At 39.5% G+C, this 12,318-nt stretch overlaps 3 protein-coding genes, 1 long non-coding RNA gene and 1 other non-coding gene across 9 annotated transcripts, besides 3 other annotated features; 2 read left to right on the top strand and 3 right to left on the bottom strand.

The window, feature by feature from the left end:
• Positions 1-343: 343 nt before the first annotated feature.
• Positions 344-701: a mobile genetic element.
• A 213-nt stretch (positions 702-914) lies between these two features.
• Positions 915-2,578: a mobile genetic element.
• A 164-nt stretch (positions 2,579-2,742) lies between these two features.
• On the bottom strand, positions 2,743-5,834 carry Coa7 (Cytochrome c oxidase assembly factor 7). Of its 3 annotated transcripts, none has more exons than NM_001298612.1 (3): positions 5,648-5,834; positions 5,221-5,510; positions 2,743-4,876 (listed from the first exon to the last, which is right to left on the bottom strand). In NM_001298612.1, the coding sequence occupies exons 1-3, from the start codon at positions 5,745-5,747 to the stop codon at positions 4,466-4,468; spliced, it is 801 nt and encodes a 266-aa protein (NP_001285541.1). In that variant the 5' UTR covers positions 5,748-5,834; the 3' UTR covers positions 2,743-4,465. The 3 variants fall into 3 exon arrangements, with proteins under 3 accessions (NP_001285541.1, NP_001036323.1, NP_001036324.1); NM_001042858.2 differs by having other exon boundaries at positions 4,160-4,876; NM_001042859.2 differs by lacking the exon at positions 2,743-4,876 and having other exon boundaries at positions 5,063-5,510.
• Positions 5,835-5,919: 85 nt separating this feature from the next.
• Positions 5,920-7,189, top strand: Rab21. 3 transcript variants are annotated; one of them, NM_001272856.1, is made up of 3 exons: positions 5,920-6,034; positions 6,194-6,286; positions 6,348-7,189. In NM_001272856.1, exons 2-3 carry the CDS (start codon positions 6,223-6,225, stop codon positions 6,950-6,952), a joined length of 669 nt encoding a protein of 222 aa, NP_001259785.1. In that variant the 5' UTR covers positions 5,920-6,034; positions 6,194-6,222; the 3' UTR covers positions 6,953-7,189. The 3 variants fall into 3 exon arrangements, with proteins under 3 accessions (NP_001259785.1, NP_001036321.2, NP_001036322.1); NM_001042856.3 differs by lacking the exon at positions 5,920-6,034 and having other exon boundaries at positions 6,065-6,286; NM_001042857.1 differs by lacking the exon at positions 5,920-6,034 and having other exon boundaries at positions 6,113-7,189.
• Positions 7,190-7,642: 453 nt separating this feature from the next.
• Positions 7,643-8,009: a mobile genetic element.
• A 16-nt stretch (positions 8,010-8,025) lies between these two features.
• Positions 8,026-10,563, top strand: FucTC (alpha1,3-fucosyltransferase C). Its single transcript, NM_001042855.4, is given in 2 exon segments — positions 8,026-9,434; positions 9,972-10,563. Coding segments are annotated over 2 exon segments (1,276 nt in total). The 5' UTR covers positions 8,026-8,594; the 3' UTR covers positions 10,408-10,563.
• Positions 8,036-8,357, bottom strand: lncRNA:CR45010 (long non-coding RNA:CR45010). The gene has a single exon (NR_123994.1). It is a non-coding gene; the product is annotated as a long non-coding RNA:CR45010 (long non-coding RNA).
• On the bottom strand, positions 9,877-11,657 carry asRNA:CR45009 (antisense RNA:CR45009). Its single transcript, NR_123993.1, has 2 exons — positions 11,531-11,657; positions 9,877-10,408 (listed from the first exon to the last, which is right to left on the bottom strand).
• Positions 11,658-12,318: the final 661 nt, after the last annotated feature.

Here is a 12,318-nt window from a genome sequence, read left to right as displayed (position 1 = left end):
TATATTTACATTTTTTTAAACATAAAATATAAAGAGAAATATAATATTCAAATTGTTTATCTAAATTTATAATAAATATTAAATTATTAGCTTAAAAAATGAGCAAAAAGAACACCAAGTAATTTACTCTGGGTAACAGCATGCCGTTTCAACAGTGACCGAAAATTTCCTAAATCGCAAAAGGGTAAAACAAATTAGTTGACTTCTAAAAGCGAAGAAGGGAAATCTGAGTTCAAAGCAAGATTTGCCACGCCCACGCTAATGCTCACATACCGCCAAAAACTGCAACCCGCACTCTTGAAAAACGTGTTAATTATACCCGTTACTCGTTGAGTAAAAATCTTTACTAGATTCGTTGAAAAGTGTGCAACAGGCAGAAGAAAGCGTTTTCGACTATATAAAGTATATATATTCTTGATCTGGATCAATAGCCGAGTCGATCTAGCCACATCCGTTTTTCTGTCTGTCCGTATGAACGTCGAGAGCTCAGGAACTATAAAAGCTAGAAGGTTGAGATTCAGCATACAGATTCTAGAGGCAAAGAAGCGGCGCATGTTTTTTTGGCTCATGTTGTCACTCTTTTTTTTCATTTTATTTCCCAATATCTATCGATATCCCAGAAAAACGAATAAATTTCGCGTTTGCATGCCCACTAGTTGCGTAACGGGTCAGGGATCTCGACGATGGCATTCTCTATTCTTTCATATTTATATAAGCCCTATAAATTTCTATAAATTTGCCACAAAAAATTTTAAAGTTCTGCCCACATTGTTTTTCCAGCTTATCCAAACTGCCGTCAAGAACTCTACAGGATGGGTTCAACAAACAATTCATTACTTTCACATTGTCTCAGAGCATATTCCCGACTTACGTGACATGGTTCTGATTGCCGCCTAGGCGAAATTCTCCGGAGATACAGTTGCGGTAACAATAATAGCACCATAAGCACATTTCGTGTTTGTCCCAGCGTTTCTCTATTTTCTGACACTTTTTCATCATTTTACTCACTAAACTTAAATACTACAATGATTTTCAATCGAAATAAAAAAAAGTAACAGATCTAATGGATATTTTAAAAATAATTGGTAAAACAAAAAAAAAAACCTTCAAATTTAGGCGGTAACAAAAATAGCACTGTTTCTCGTAGTTTGCTAAAACTAACCAAAGAAATAAAAAAATAATTCAACAAATGGATTATATCTTAAGAACTATGTTTAAAGAATCTTAATATTTGGTTGCGTGACCTTTTGTTGGCAATGACAGCCGCGCATCGTCCTGGCATGGAGTCCACCAAGTCCTGGCACCGTTATTAAGGAATTTTGCTCCATGGATCCTTGACCAGACCCCAAAGATCATCGTTATTATTGGGTTTGGCTTCAGAAACCTTTTTTTTCACGTCCGCCCAAAGGTTTTCGATTGGATTCAAGTCGGGTGACTGAGCAGGCCAGTTCATTCCTCGGATCGATTTCTGCTCTAACCACTTTCGAGCTTTCTTGCTCGTGTGTTTTGAGTTGTTATCCTGTTGAAATGTCCAAACCAACGGCATTTCATCCCTTCCATATGGCAGCATCACATTTTCCAGGATATCTGTGTAAATGTGCTGATCCATGATGCTTTGAATCTAATGGATCGGACCTACTCCATAGTATGAAAAGCACGCCCATACCATTATGTTTGATCCCCCGTACTTTACCGCCTTAAAGGTGAAGCGAGGATTATATTCAGTTTGTGGTGGACGCCGAACATAAGACCAAGAGCCTTTTCCACCGAACAACACAATTTTGGTCTCATCTGACCACAAAATGTTGTGCCACTTCTCCACAACCCAGTCCTTGGGAATCTTGGCATATTCGGTTCGCTTTGCCACATGCTTAACAGTCAAAAGCGGGACTTTTCTTGGGCTGCACGCATTAAGGTTGTTTTGTCCTAAGCGTTTGCGAACAGTTTCCACGCTTTCAGCTATCTGAAGCTCCTTCTTGAGTTCCGTCGCCGGCTTAAAAGGCTCCTTCTTGCCTTGCCGAACCAAGCGCTTGATCTCCACGTTGGACATTGAGGGCTTTCTTCGCCGTGTTTCGTTCTTTTCGACAAACAGCAGTGCTTTGCGGATCATTTTACTTGAACAACCGACAATGCGACCAATTTCAGCGTATTTTTTACCTTCAGAGATCAAGTTTTTAATCAAATTTCTTTTTTCGACGGTACAATGCTTTCCGCGACCCATAACTAGAGAATTTTTGGACTTCGTTTGGAAAAAAATCAATAAAAACCTTTAATACAACTCATTTTTTCAAAATTTGTCGAAAAAAAACCCAAAGCAATCACTCCTATTAATTTTATTCAGTAAATACGTGGTCAGTGCTATTTTTGTTACCGCCTCATTTCGCGCACTTTAGCAGCAAGTGCCCAAAAACAAAAAGAACCGTTACATTGAGAGACTAAAAATTTCTTGTTCAGAGAGCCAACATATGGTACTTATTATTCATGCAAACTTACTTTAAAAAATATAAACATTTAATAATTTTTTTTAGGAAATGAACTTTCCACCTGCAGTAGTGCTATTATTTTAACCGCAGCTGTATGTGAATGCAAATATGTACATACATACATATGAAAGAATATTGTGAGATAGAGCGGGAAGGAGCTATTATCATTTATTGTAACTAAACAGCAACTAATTGGACAAGAGAGTTTTTAATAAAGCGTCTATTTCTTGAAATGACAGTAGGTCAAGCTGACAATGAACACAGAGAAAGTGTTGCACAAACAGACTGTATATAGATACAGTCCGTTCAGAACCATTTACATGCATACTTAAATTCCTTACAACAAGATTACACAATTATCATATTAATTTTTTAATGATTCGTATGAATATTTTACAATTTGATAATATTTGTAAGAATTTGTAAAGTTCTATCATAATGGCACTAAAAGGCCTTCGTACCAGGGATATTTTAGTACTTGCACACAGTTTGAGTCTGTGAGGTCCCATAAAGTTCATCACAGCCACATTTTTGCGAAGTGTTGCCTATTCCTTTGGCGGGGACGCCTGTGTCAATACTTTTGTTACAATTTTTTTTAATATGCTTAAAATATTATTGTTTTCCGTTAACAAAATCTTGCCCATTTCTCGAAAACAAATCATGACAATTACATTTAACCAATGTTTCTTTAATAGACAAATAATTGGGTATTATTGTACTTATTGTTTTAGAATTTTTGGCTACCAGGAAAAATAAATTTTTACCACCTTGCTAGAAGCTGTTTTTGTTTAACATAAAAATTTTAAAAAAGGCATTTAAGGTGTTTGATTGGTTGGTAGTAATACCAGAATACCTCATACTTTGAGCAGTAATGGTTCTAAAAGGAAATAGCTATTGTTATGCTTAAATAGTTTATGGCCTCTGACATTAACCGAACGCTACAAACCGTTTTGGTATAGTATCCCAATGAAATTTGAAAAGAAAATCGAATATTTTATACACATATTTTAATAAATTGTTTGAAGAACATTTGTTTTAAACTTTAACTTAAGTTACCTTAATAATTTGAAATTCGGATTTCTCGTGCGACTATTACCATGGCAGCTATGTATATGATAAGTAGACCAATTTTCATTTAGGTCCAGCCAAAAGCAGATATAGCAATTTCGATCCAGTTCCAGCCGAAATTTAATATACTGTATAAACCAAAAATAACTTTTTGATCAAAAACCCCGAAGGTTTCGACTATTTCTCTCAGCTACATATCTACATATATGATTCCATTCCGACTTATATTCTAGCTGCAAATTTAAAATATTTTGGGAATGTTTTATAAAGACATCTTTACGCCTGAAAGACTTGTATGTGTAGAAACGCAATAGTTTTTTAGACTTGTGGACGAAGCAGAATCACATTATTTTTCCTTTTACATTCTTTAGAACGAATGTAGTGCACATCTTCATGAGAAGGTATTCGAGGAAAGGACATGCAGATATTACAAGACGATTAATTACGTTATAATGTGCTAGATTTAAAAAAAAAATGAGGCTGTCGGATTAGCAGGCGATTCTGATCAGAAAAATGTACTGGTTCTTACATTAATATTAGAACAACAGTTTGTGCACAAGCAACCGTAACTAAAACACAATTAACTGAAGATTTTTGTCTACTTTTTTGGTAAGACTTGTTTGTATATTCATATAAGGTATCAACAAAATTTTTAAAGGGTTCATCATCACTTAATAACTTTAACAATTAAATCTAGGAATTTCCATTGTTACTTATTTTCTCTTTCTCGCTCTTTCGCATGCAAGTGCCAGCTATGTACACAGAAATCTCAAACACAAGTTAGTTAGCTTAACTACCAAAATTAGACTGACTGAAAATTACTGAAAAGGGCTAGAAGGTAAAGAAAAACCTGACCTGACCTGAAGCAAGGTCTAAAAACAGTAGCAGCAGATAATATCAGGAATCAAGCATTATCAATTAGGCATGCCCACGCCCTGCTGGAACCCTAACGTATCATGCTGCTTCTTCACCTCGTCCTGCATTTCTAGGGCCAGCTTCTTGTACTTCTCCGCTTCCTTTTCGTTCTTCTCGATCCCATCGCCCCGGGCGTACATCTGGCTAAGATTGGCACACGCATACATATTGCGAAGCTCGCAAGCCTTGTGGGCAAACTGGAAAGCCTTCTTCATGTCTTTTAGAACAATATAGTCGGAGTCCTTTAAAGGCGGTTGTCCGGCGGGGGGTGATGATGTACCACTTCCGGAGGATGCAGTGACAGCACTCTGATCCGCCTTCTTTTGCACGCCCGAGATGTGCATCCCGGAGAGATAAAAGCAGGCAGTGGCGTTGTTCAAGTCGCAGCTTTTGGTCAGAAACTCCAGGCCCTGCGGGTGTTGTAAAATTATAATGTCAAATCACAAAATCAAATAAAATTTAAACACTTTTCTGCTGGGGTCATATTGAACAGTTTTAAATTGGATCAAACTAAACTATATTCATACATATGTCTATACATCCATTGGAACATAATCAGAAAATTACAATTAAACGTTCAATTATCTGGACACGATACGAATGACTTATGATTTCAAGGATCAAATGAGAAACAGGTGGGGCAAATGAGAGAATGTACTGCAGCACATAGTTGCACTTTAAGCAAATTGAACAGTTCCAAGAGCTAGCCTTTTATTGAAGGCTTGGGACCGTGATCGCCATACGACACCTTTACCTTGGGCACATTCCAGTCGATCTCCCTAGGCATGGACTTTGAAACGAGCAGCAGGCCGGAGTGAAGACAGGCGTCCGAGTCGTTTAAGTTACAGCCCTTCTCGTAGTACTCGTAGGCCACTTGTGGATTCCCCTTGCTACCGCTCTTGCCTTTTCCAAGGAAACTGTAGTTGCCGTATTTGTAGCAGGACTTTGCGTAACCATAGTCGTCGCAAGTCGACTTGTACACCTTGGAGGCCTTTTCAAAGTCTTTCTTGATGCCCTCCAAGTAGTCGCCCAGCAAGTGGCACGCTGCAATGCAGAACGCCAGTTAGCTATCTCATAAATGCAATGTCTTCAAGCCCCGCGAATTGTCCTCCCGCACATCGGAGGTTATAGACCTCAATTGTTTTTGCCGCCGTCGCTATCGCTGCCGCCGCCGCACTCACCTTCCGGCTTCTTCTCGGAATAGCACCCGAATCGATATTCCACGCCCAGCTTTTCTACGTACTCCTTCACGTCTGACTCCTTCTTCAAGTCATAGGCCATGGTCAGCAATTTTTAATAGATAACAACCAAAAATTATTATGTTATGCTTCGTCCGGACCCCTGCGTGCTTCAGTGTTAGTAACGTGCAAAATATCGATTCATCGACACCATACTGCATACATTCGATGGTTTTATTGATATCGATGTTAGGCTATGCATCGATATTTTGCTCATAATTAAAACATGGTTTAATTTAAAATCGCTTAATTGTATTTTCTATCTTTCATGTATGACTGCGGCGACATTGAGTTCTCGGCCTTGCTTGAGGCCGCAGTGTGGCCAGATACGTATGTGACTTCTCGCTTATTCAACATTTATCGCCGAGTGCCATTACAATAGTGCTGGTAGACAGCCACACTGGCGGTCTCGTAAAAACCTAATCTTTTCGATTACCTCTTGTTTTTTTTTTGTTTTTCCGTGTCCTCTGAAAACTGATGCGTATCAAGGTAGGACACCTAGCTATTGGGAAACCACAATGAGCTCGAGCAGAACGAGGAACGGCCCCACGCTTAATTTCAAGGCGGTGCTGCTGGGCGAAGGTACGTTTAGCAGCTAAACAAACCTAATTAGTTCCTGAAAGCTTTAACCCCTTAATTGTAGGTTGTGTGGGCAAGACGTCGCTGGTGCTGCGCTACATGGAAGACCGGTTCAATGCCCAGCACCTAAGCACCCTGCAGGCTTCCTTTGTCAGCCGCAAGATGTCCCTGGAGGATGGGAGAAGGGCGCAGTTGAATATTTGGGACACGGCTGGTCAGGAGCGGTTCCACGCCCTGGGACCCATCTACTATCGCGGCTCCGATGGCGCCCTGCTCGTCTATGACATAACGGACCGAGACTCGTTCCAGAAGGTCAAATCCTGGGTGCGGGAGCTCCGGCAAATGCGCGGCACGGAGATTGCCTTAATAATCGTCGGCAACAAGACTGATTTGGAGGAACAGCGAGCAGTAACGCACGATGAGGCCCTTCAATATGCGCGCACGGTTGGCGCTCAATATGTAGAAACTTCGGCCAAGGAGAACGAGGGGGTGGCTGAGCTCTTCGAGCTCCTGACCCAGCTGATGCTGGAGCAGTTGAGCCAACGGCAACCGGATGCGAGTCCACTTCGCCTCCAGAATCCGGATACGGATAACCTTAACAACTCCGATGACTCGGAGGCCCCGGATCCCGGAGATCCTGCGGGCCAGCGGTCCTGTTGCGGCATTTAGCCGTTCCCATTGTGATAGTAATCATAACTATAAAATAGTAGACCTTTAACCGATGTTGATCTTGTGTATATATTATACATAGATAGATATAAATATAAATACGCGTATTTTTATTATTCCCTATTATGGATCTTTAAAATCCTCACACATTTTTGTTTATTAATAAATATAAATATGTATTTCATTCGATTTTCTTGCCCTTCCTGAGCGCCCAGTAATAAACAATCTTGTACTTGCACTTATCTTGTTTTGAGGCTTTTTGGGGGCCGGGCTGAATCATCGTTATCAGTTGAGGTGCTAATGGCTCTGCAAGGCGATAGGTGATTAATTTTAAACCGCACCAAGATTACAGTTTACGGCACTTTAAATATATGGTGCAATAGAAGACAATACATAAAGTTTTTATATATTTTTTCATAATTTTATGTAACGATCATATCATCGCAACAGCTTCTCCTATTAATGAAATTAATTGAAATCCAATTTCAAAACTGTTTTCGGCTACAATTAGTTACATATATAAGTATTCTAGTTTTATTTTGTTATAACAAAAAGTGAACGAACATATATGTATGTATTTACCCATTTAAGAATATATCCAATCTATAATATTCGGGCTATGTATGTACATATATGATAGTCTTCCATTTTATAACCGTTACTCGTGGTGTATATACTAGATATACTATATACTAGATTCGTTGAAAAGTATGTAACAGAACAGAACAACAGGCTGAAAGAAGCGTTTTCGACTATATGAGGTATATACATATATTCTTAATCAGAATCAATAGCTGAGGCGATCTAGACATGTCCGTCTGTCCTAGAGATATACATAGATGCCTCGCGAGATTGTTGGCCATATGCTGCCAAGCCCACTCTAACGCCCACAAGCCTCCCAAAACTGCTACGCCCACACTTTTGAAAAATGTTTTGATTTTTCTTGGTTTTATTGTTTGTTTTACCAATTTCTGTCGGTATACCAAAAACACTTTTGCCACGCCCCTCCTTACACCTACAAAACACCCAAAACGGTCACGCCCATATTTTAAACAATCAAACAATTTCTTCTAATTTTATTCCCCAATATCTATATACATATATATATGCCAGAGAAATGATGAAATTCGCGTCCCTACACCAGAGTCGAATGTCCAGCAGATTTCGCAGATTTGCGACCTCAGATTCTGAGCTCCATTTAGCTTTCAGTTAGTAGTCCTGTCTCTTCTAACTCGGTTCCTGAAGCGCTGCCTGGGCCATGTGAGAAGTGCGAGAGCCAGAAGTTTGATTCCAGGAGGTGGAGCTACAGGGCACGATATCTCTAATCTAGCCCAATGTTTTTCCAGCCAGGGTGGAGTGTGAGCTATGTATGTTTGGTAGTTGGGTTTCAAGAACATATCGGACCGGCAATCAATAATGGACTGCCTTATCGGGTTCGCACCTTTCGCCAGGGAACTACGGCTATTGGTACAGTGAAGGCGGCCAACAAGTTGCACTCAGCTATTTATATAAGGTGTTTAAATCGGTATTTATCAAGCGTACTTATGCCGTGGGGAATGTTAATTTTGTGTGTCTCTATCAATTGTATATAATTCGTAATTTGGTTTCATAAATACGTAAGCAATCCATCGCCATCTTTTTTATGTATTTAGGGAGGGTTCACTGTAGCTTCGAAGTACCTGGGTTGTTATCTGGTCGAGTTGGGCACATGTCGATGGCTGTTCGATCGGTACGGTTGGCCTGTGGGCCGCGCGGCGCTCTCCTGCTGCTCCTCCTTGTCTTACTCGGTGTCTTAGTGGTTCTTCACAAAGTCACTCAGTCACCGCTCCTTAATCAAAACAAAATCCTGCAAGATCACTTAAGGGGCCAGCACGAGCGGTATATCCAATCCACCCGTACCATTCTCCTCTGGACAGAATTTTTTGGTGATTCGCGATGGAAGCTTTCCTGGGACACTTTGGGACCGCAGGAGCTGCGGGATGAGCTCCACTGTCCTGTTTATCAGTGCGAGATTAGCAACCAAAACGCATTCCTGCCCGCAGTGGAACTCTATGATGCCATTGTATTCCATGCGGCGGAGATGTTTCCGCTCCTGCGACCAGTGCCCTCCCAGAGAAGCCCCCACCAGGTCTACGTATTCGCATTGATGGAACCGCCTGGGGAGACTAAGCCGGCTGGACGACGAACAAGGATTTTATAACCTCACCATGACTTATCGCATTGACTCGGATGTATTTTGGCCCTACGGGCAGTTGCTGGACATCACAGCGGACGCCGTGGTGGCGCCCAGTGTGAAACCACCTTGGAGGAAGCCTCCTGTGGCCTTTAACGATTCTCTGGTTTGGGACCTCTGGTCGGGGAAGACGAAAACGGCCGCCTGGTTCGTCTCTCATTGTGAAACGTTGTCGAAAAGGGAGGTCTTGGCCAATAGGCTTCAAGAATTTTTTGAAGTGGACATTTACGGAAACTGCGGAACACTCAGGTGAGGACCTTTTAGCTGAACAAAATTATAATGCAAAATGCACATGCAGCTTTCTTAAGCTCTCAATAAAAGTAAATGATTAAAAAACTTAATTAGTTTTAAATAGTACATACCAAAAGCATATGCATATTTTTAGACTATGATATCTGCACTCAAGTTCGTGAAAGTTTATGCTTCATGACCCCGCAGCATGACAATGCCACACTGCACAAAAGTATGTTAAAGTCGCTCGCTAAGCCTGCAGAGCCATTAAATGTAGTGGCTGAGCAGAAACTGATGCTGTTATTCCCTGTGGTTTTATGTGCATATGTATATTAAAAAAAATGTCTAAGAAATTTCAGATAATTCATTTTGGTAGTTTTGCCGCTTGATGGAAAGTTTTTATTTGTCGCAAATTCTTTACTCGTATCTCATTAGCTTGCAACTAAAGAACGCAAGTTTAATGAAATGCCTTAAGTTGGGAGCAACCGGTAGGCATGCAAACTGCTTGTTTTTTAAACGCAGATGCTTACTTTCTAAATATTAATTATATTTCAGCTGCACCCGGGGGGATCCGCACTGCGCCGAGATGTTGGACACTGACTACTTTTTCTACCTGGCTTTTGAGAACTCGCTGTGCGATGATTACGTGACGGAGAAACTTTTCGACGCATTAGAACGGACCGTAATACCCGTGGTTTTTGGCGGAGCAGACTACTCCCGCATCCTGCCTCCGCACTCGTACGTCGATGCTAATCGCTTCATGTCCGTGGAAGGTCTGGCCCAGTATATGAAGCTTGTGGTTGCAGATCCGGATTTGTATGTAAGCTACTTCTGGTGGCGCAGCCACTACCGCTTGACCTACAGCTCCCCGTTTTGCGACCTTTGCGCCAGGCTCCATGATCCCTCATTTGGCCACAAGACACAGTTCTACCACGATATCCAATCCTGGTGGTTCAACAGTTGCCGCTTGCAAAGCCGAATACGTTTGTGAACTGTGCGCGCATTAAAAAGAGATAGATAACCAGAAACACAGGAAAATCGAAAATGAGAGAGACGCACTTTGAGTTTCCCGCATTTGCCTTAAGTGGGAGAAGGTCAGCTTACGCATGTAAATAGGTATTTTGTTGGGAATTATTTTAAAACAAACAAAAAAAAAAAAATACTTGGACCGTTTGTATTTTAACAAGGTGTATAACTTATTCGTATTAACAAAAAAAAACGTTTTAGTTCCAAGTAAAAGTATACTTCAATGTGAAATTCGAAAGGGATGTTGAACAAAGACTTTACATCTCGTGCTTGTCAACTTTTACTGCAAATCATTTTGAATCACTTAAATTTCATTTCAAGAAATTTTCCCTACGTTTTAGTGGAGAACGTGGAGATAAATATGTATAAAATTGTTTTATTGAAGTCGTCTTTTAAATTTAATCAAATCAAATTTAAAACTATTGCAGATTGTACTGAATGTGATTAGCTGCGATAACATTCAGTCCATAATGCTTAGCTAGAAACCACAAAGATTTGTTTAAAACTATTCTTAAATTGCAGTCTGAATTCGGCCAGTGTTGTGGCATACGGAAAACAGATAAACTAGCTGACTCGCTTGTTTTTCTTAAAAAATTGAAGGAGATATTTCGATTTTTATTCTATATCGCAATCAGCTTAATTTTTGTTGCTCTGTCAATCGATTGTGTATTTAAATACATAAGTATTATGCAGCTTTGTTGAACATAAGAAAGCCGAAGCATATAGGTTTAATGTGGGACAAAACTAGGCAGTATGAATATAATCTGATGATTATAATGATAATGAACCTCTCCATTCTCTGGAGAATATATGAATATAATCTTTTCGTTTTTTGGCCAGTATATCTTAGATGGTCTTGTACGAGTTCGGGTACGTCCAAAGTTTATGCACTACCGGCATAAATCTTAACGAGTTAATGTAAATGTAAAAGATGATTAAAATTCCTATAATTACCACAATAAAAGGTAGAAGAATTCTGTGTGTGTGTTTAAATGTTCACAGTAGGTCAGACGACTGCATGAAAACCATCCAAACCTTTAGTCTTGGTCCTTTACCTAGACTTTGCTTTTGTTTAATGGCTTGCTTACCTCTTTTGTGTTAGAAATCACAGTTGATTTAGTGTTGTGTGAAGTGCTTCAAGAAAAATATCGATGAATCGTTATGTTTGCAAGTCCCAGCAATCGCAAAATTGTCAAAAAACGATGTGGCCTAGCGATAAGTAGTATCGTACGTGGGAAGATAGATGCATGCAGAGCTGGAATGCTATCGATTTAGAAAAATACAATCGATACATCGATACATCAAAGTTGCACTTTAAAAATATTTGTTCGTACTTCATTCCCAACTTAAAATATATATTTAAATAAATAAAAGTTTTCAGCAGAAAATAAAGTTATTCGAGATTCACATTATTAATTTCTTACTTATTTAAATTGCCAAATTTTAAAACTGAGCTTATTTTTTATAATTCCTAGCTTAGGTAGCTAACATGAAATTCGTAAAACTACTTATCTAAAAACCGACTCGTCGCTGGGGCAATCTGAATAGCACTTAGCTCTAAAATATGCTACAACCGCTCACAGGTTGTGATTCAATTGAGTATTTTGAAGTGTTGAGTAAACCCAGTTCAATTTGGGGAATAGGTTCGTTCGTTCGTTTAAAATCAATGAACTAGGTCGTTCATTTAGTTCAATCGTTCATTTTTTAAGCTTGCTTAAAGGTGCTTCACAATAAATGTTATGAGTTTATCTCATACAATGCTGACATTAAAATTTATGTCAAAAACAGTTATACATAATAATAATAAGTAATAAATAACAAAGAGTTTACAACTATATTGAACTAAGTGAACTATAAAGACAGACCTAGTTCGTTC

This window comes from Drosophila melanogaster, chromosome X (assembly GCF_000001215.4).
Source record: "Drosophila melanogaster chromosome X".
Lineage (NCBI taxonomy): Eukaryota > Metazoa > Arthropoda > Insecta > Diptera > Drosophilidae > Drosophila > Drosophila melanogaster.
This window is presented reverse-complemented; position numbering and strand designations above follow the sequence as displayed.

Excerpts from the sequence above, each read along its gene's own strand:
- Coa7 (NM_001298612.1), bottom strand. The coding sequence starts at position 5,747 with ATGGCCTATGACTTGAAGAAGGAGTCAGACGTGAAGGAGTACGTAGAA. Across the intron at positions 5,511-5,647 it reads TTCCGAGAAGAAGCCGGAAG|CGTGCCACTTGCTGGGCGAC; the intron begins GTGAGTGCGGCG and ends TCTGCATTGCAG. Across the intron at positions 4,877-5,220 it reads TCGACTGGAATGTGCCCAAG|GGCCTGGAGTTTCTGACCAA; the intron begins GTAAAGGTGTCG and ends CAACACCCGCAG.
- Rab21 (NM_001272856.1), top strand. The coding sequence starts at position 6,223 with ATGAGCTCGAGCAGAACGAGGAACGGCCCCACGCTTAATTTCAAGGCG. Across the intron at positions 6,287-6,347 it reads GGCGGTGCTGCTGGGCGAAG|GTTGTGTGGGCAAGACGTCG; the intron begins GTACGTTTAGCA and ends CCTTAATTGTAG.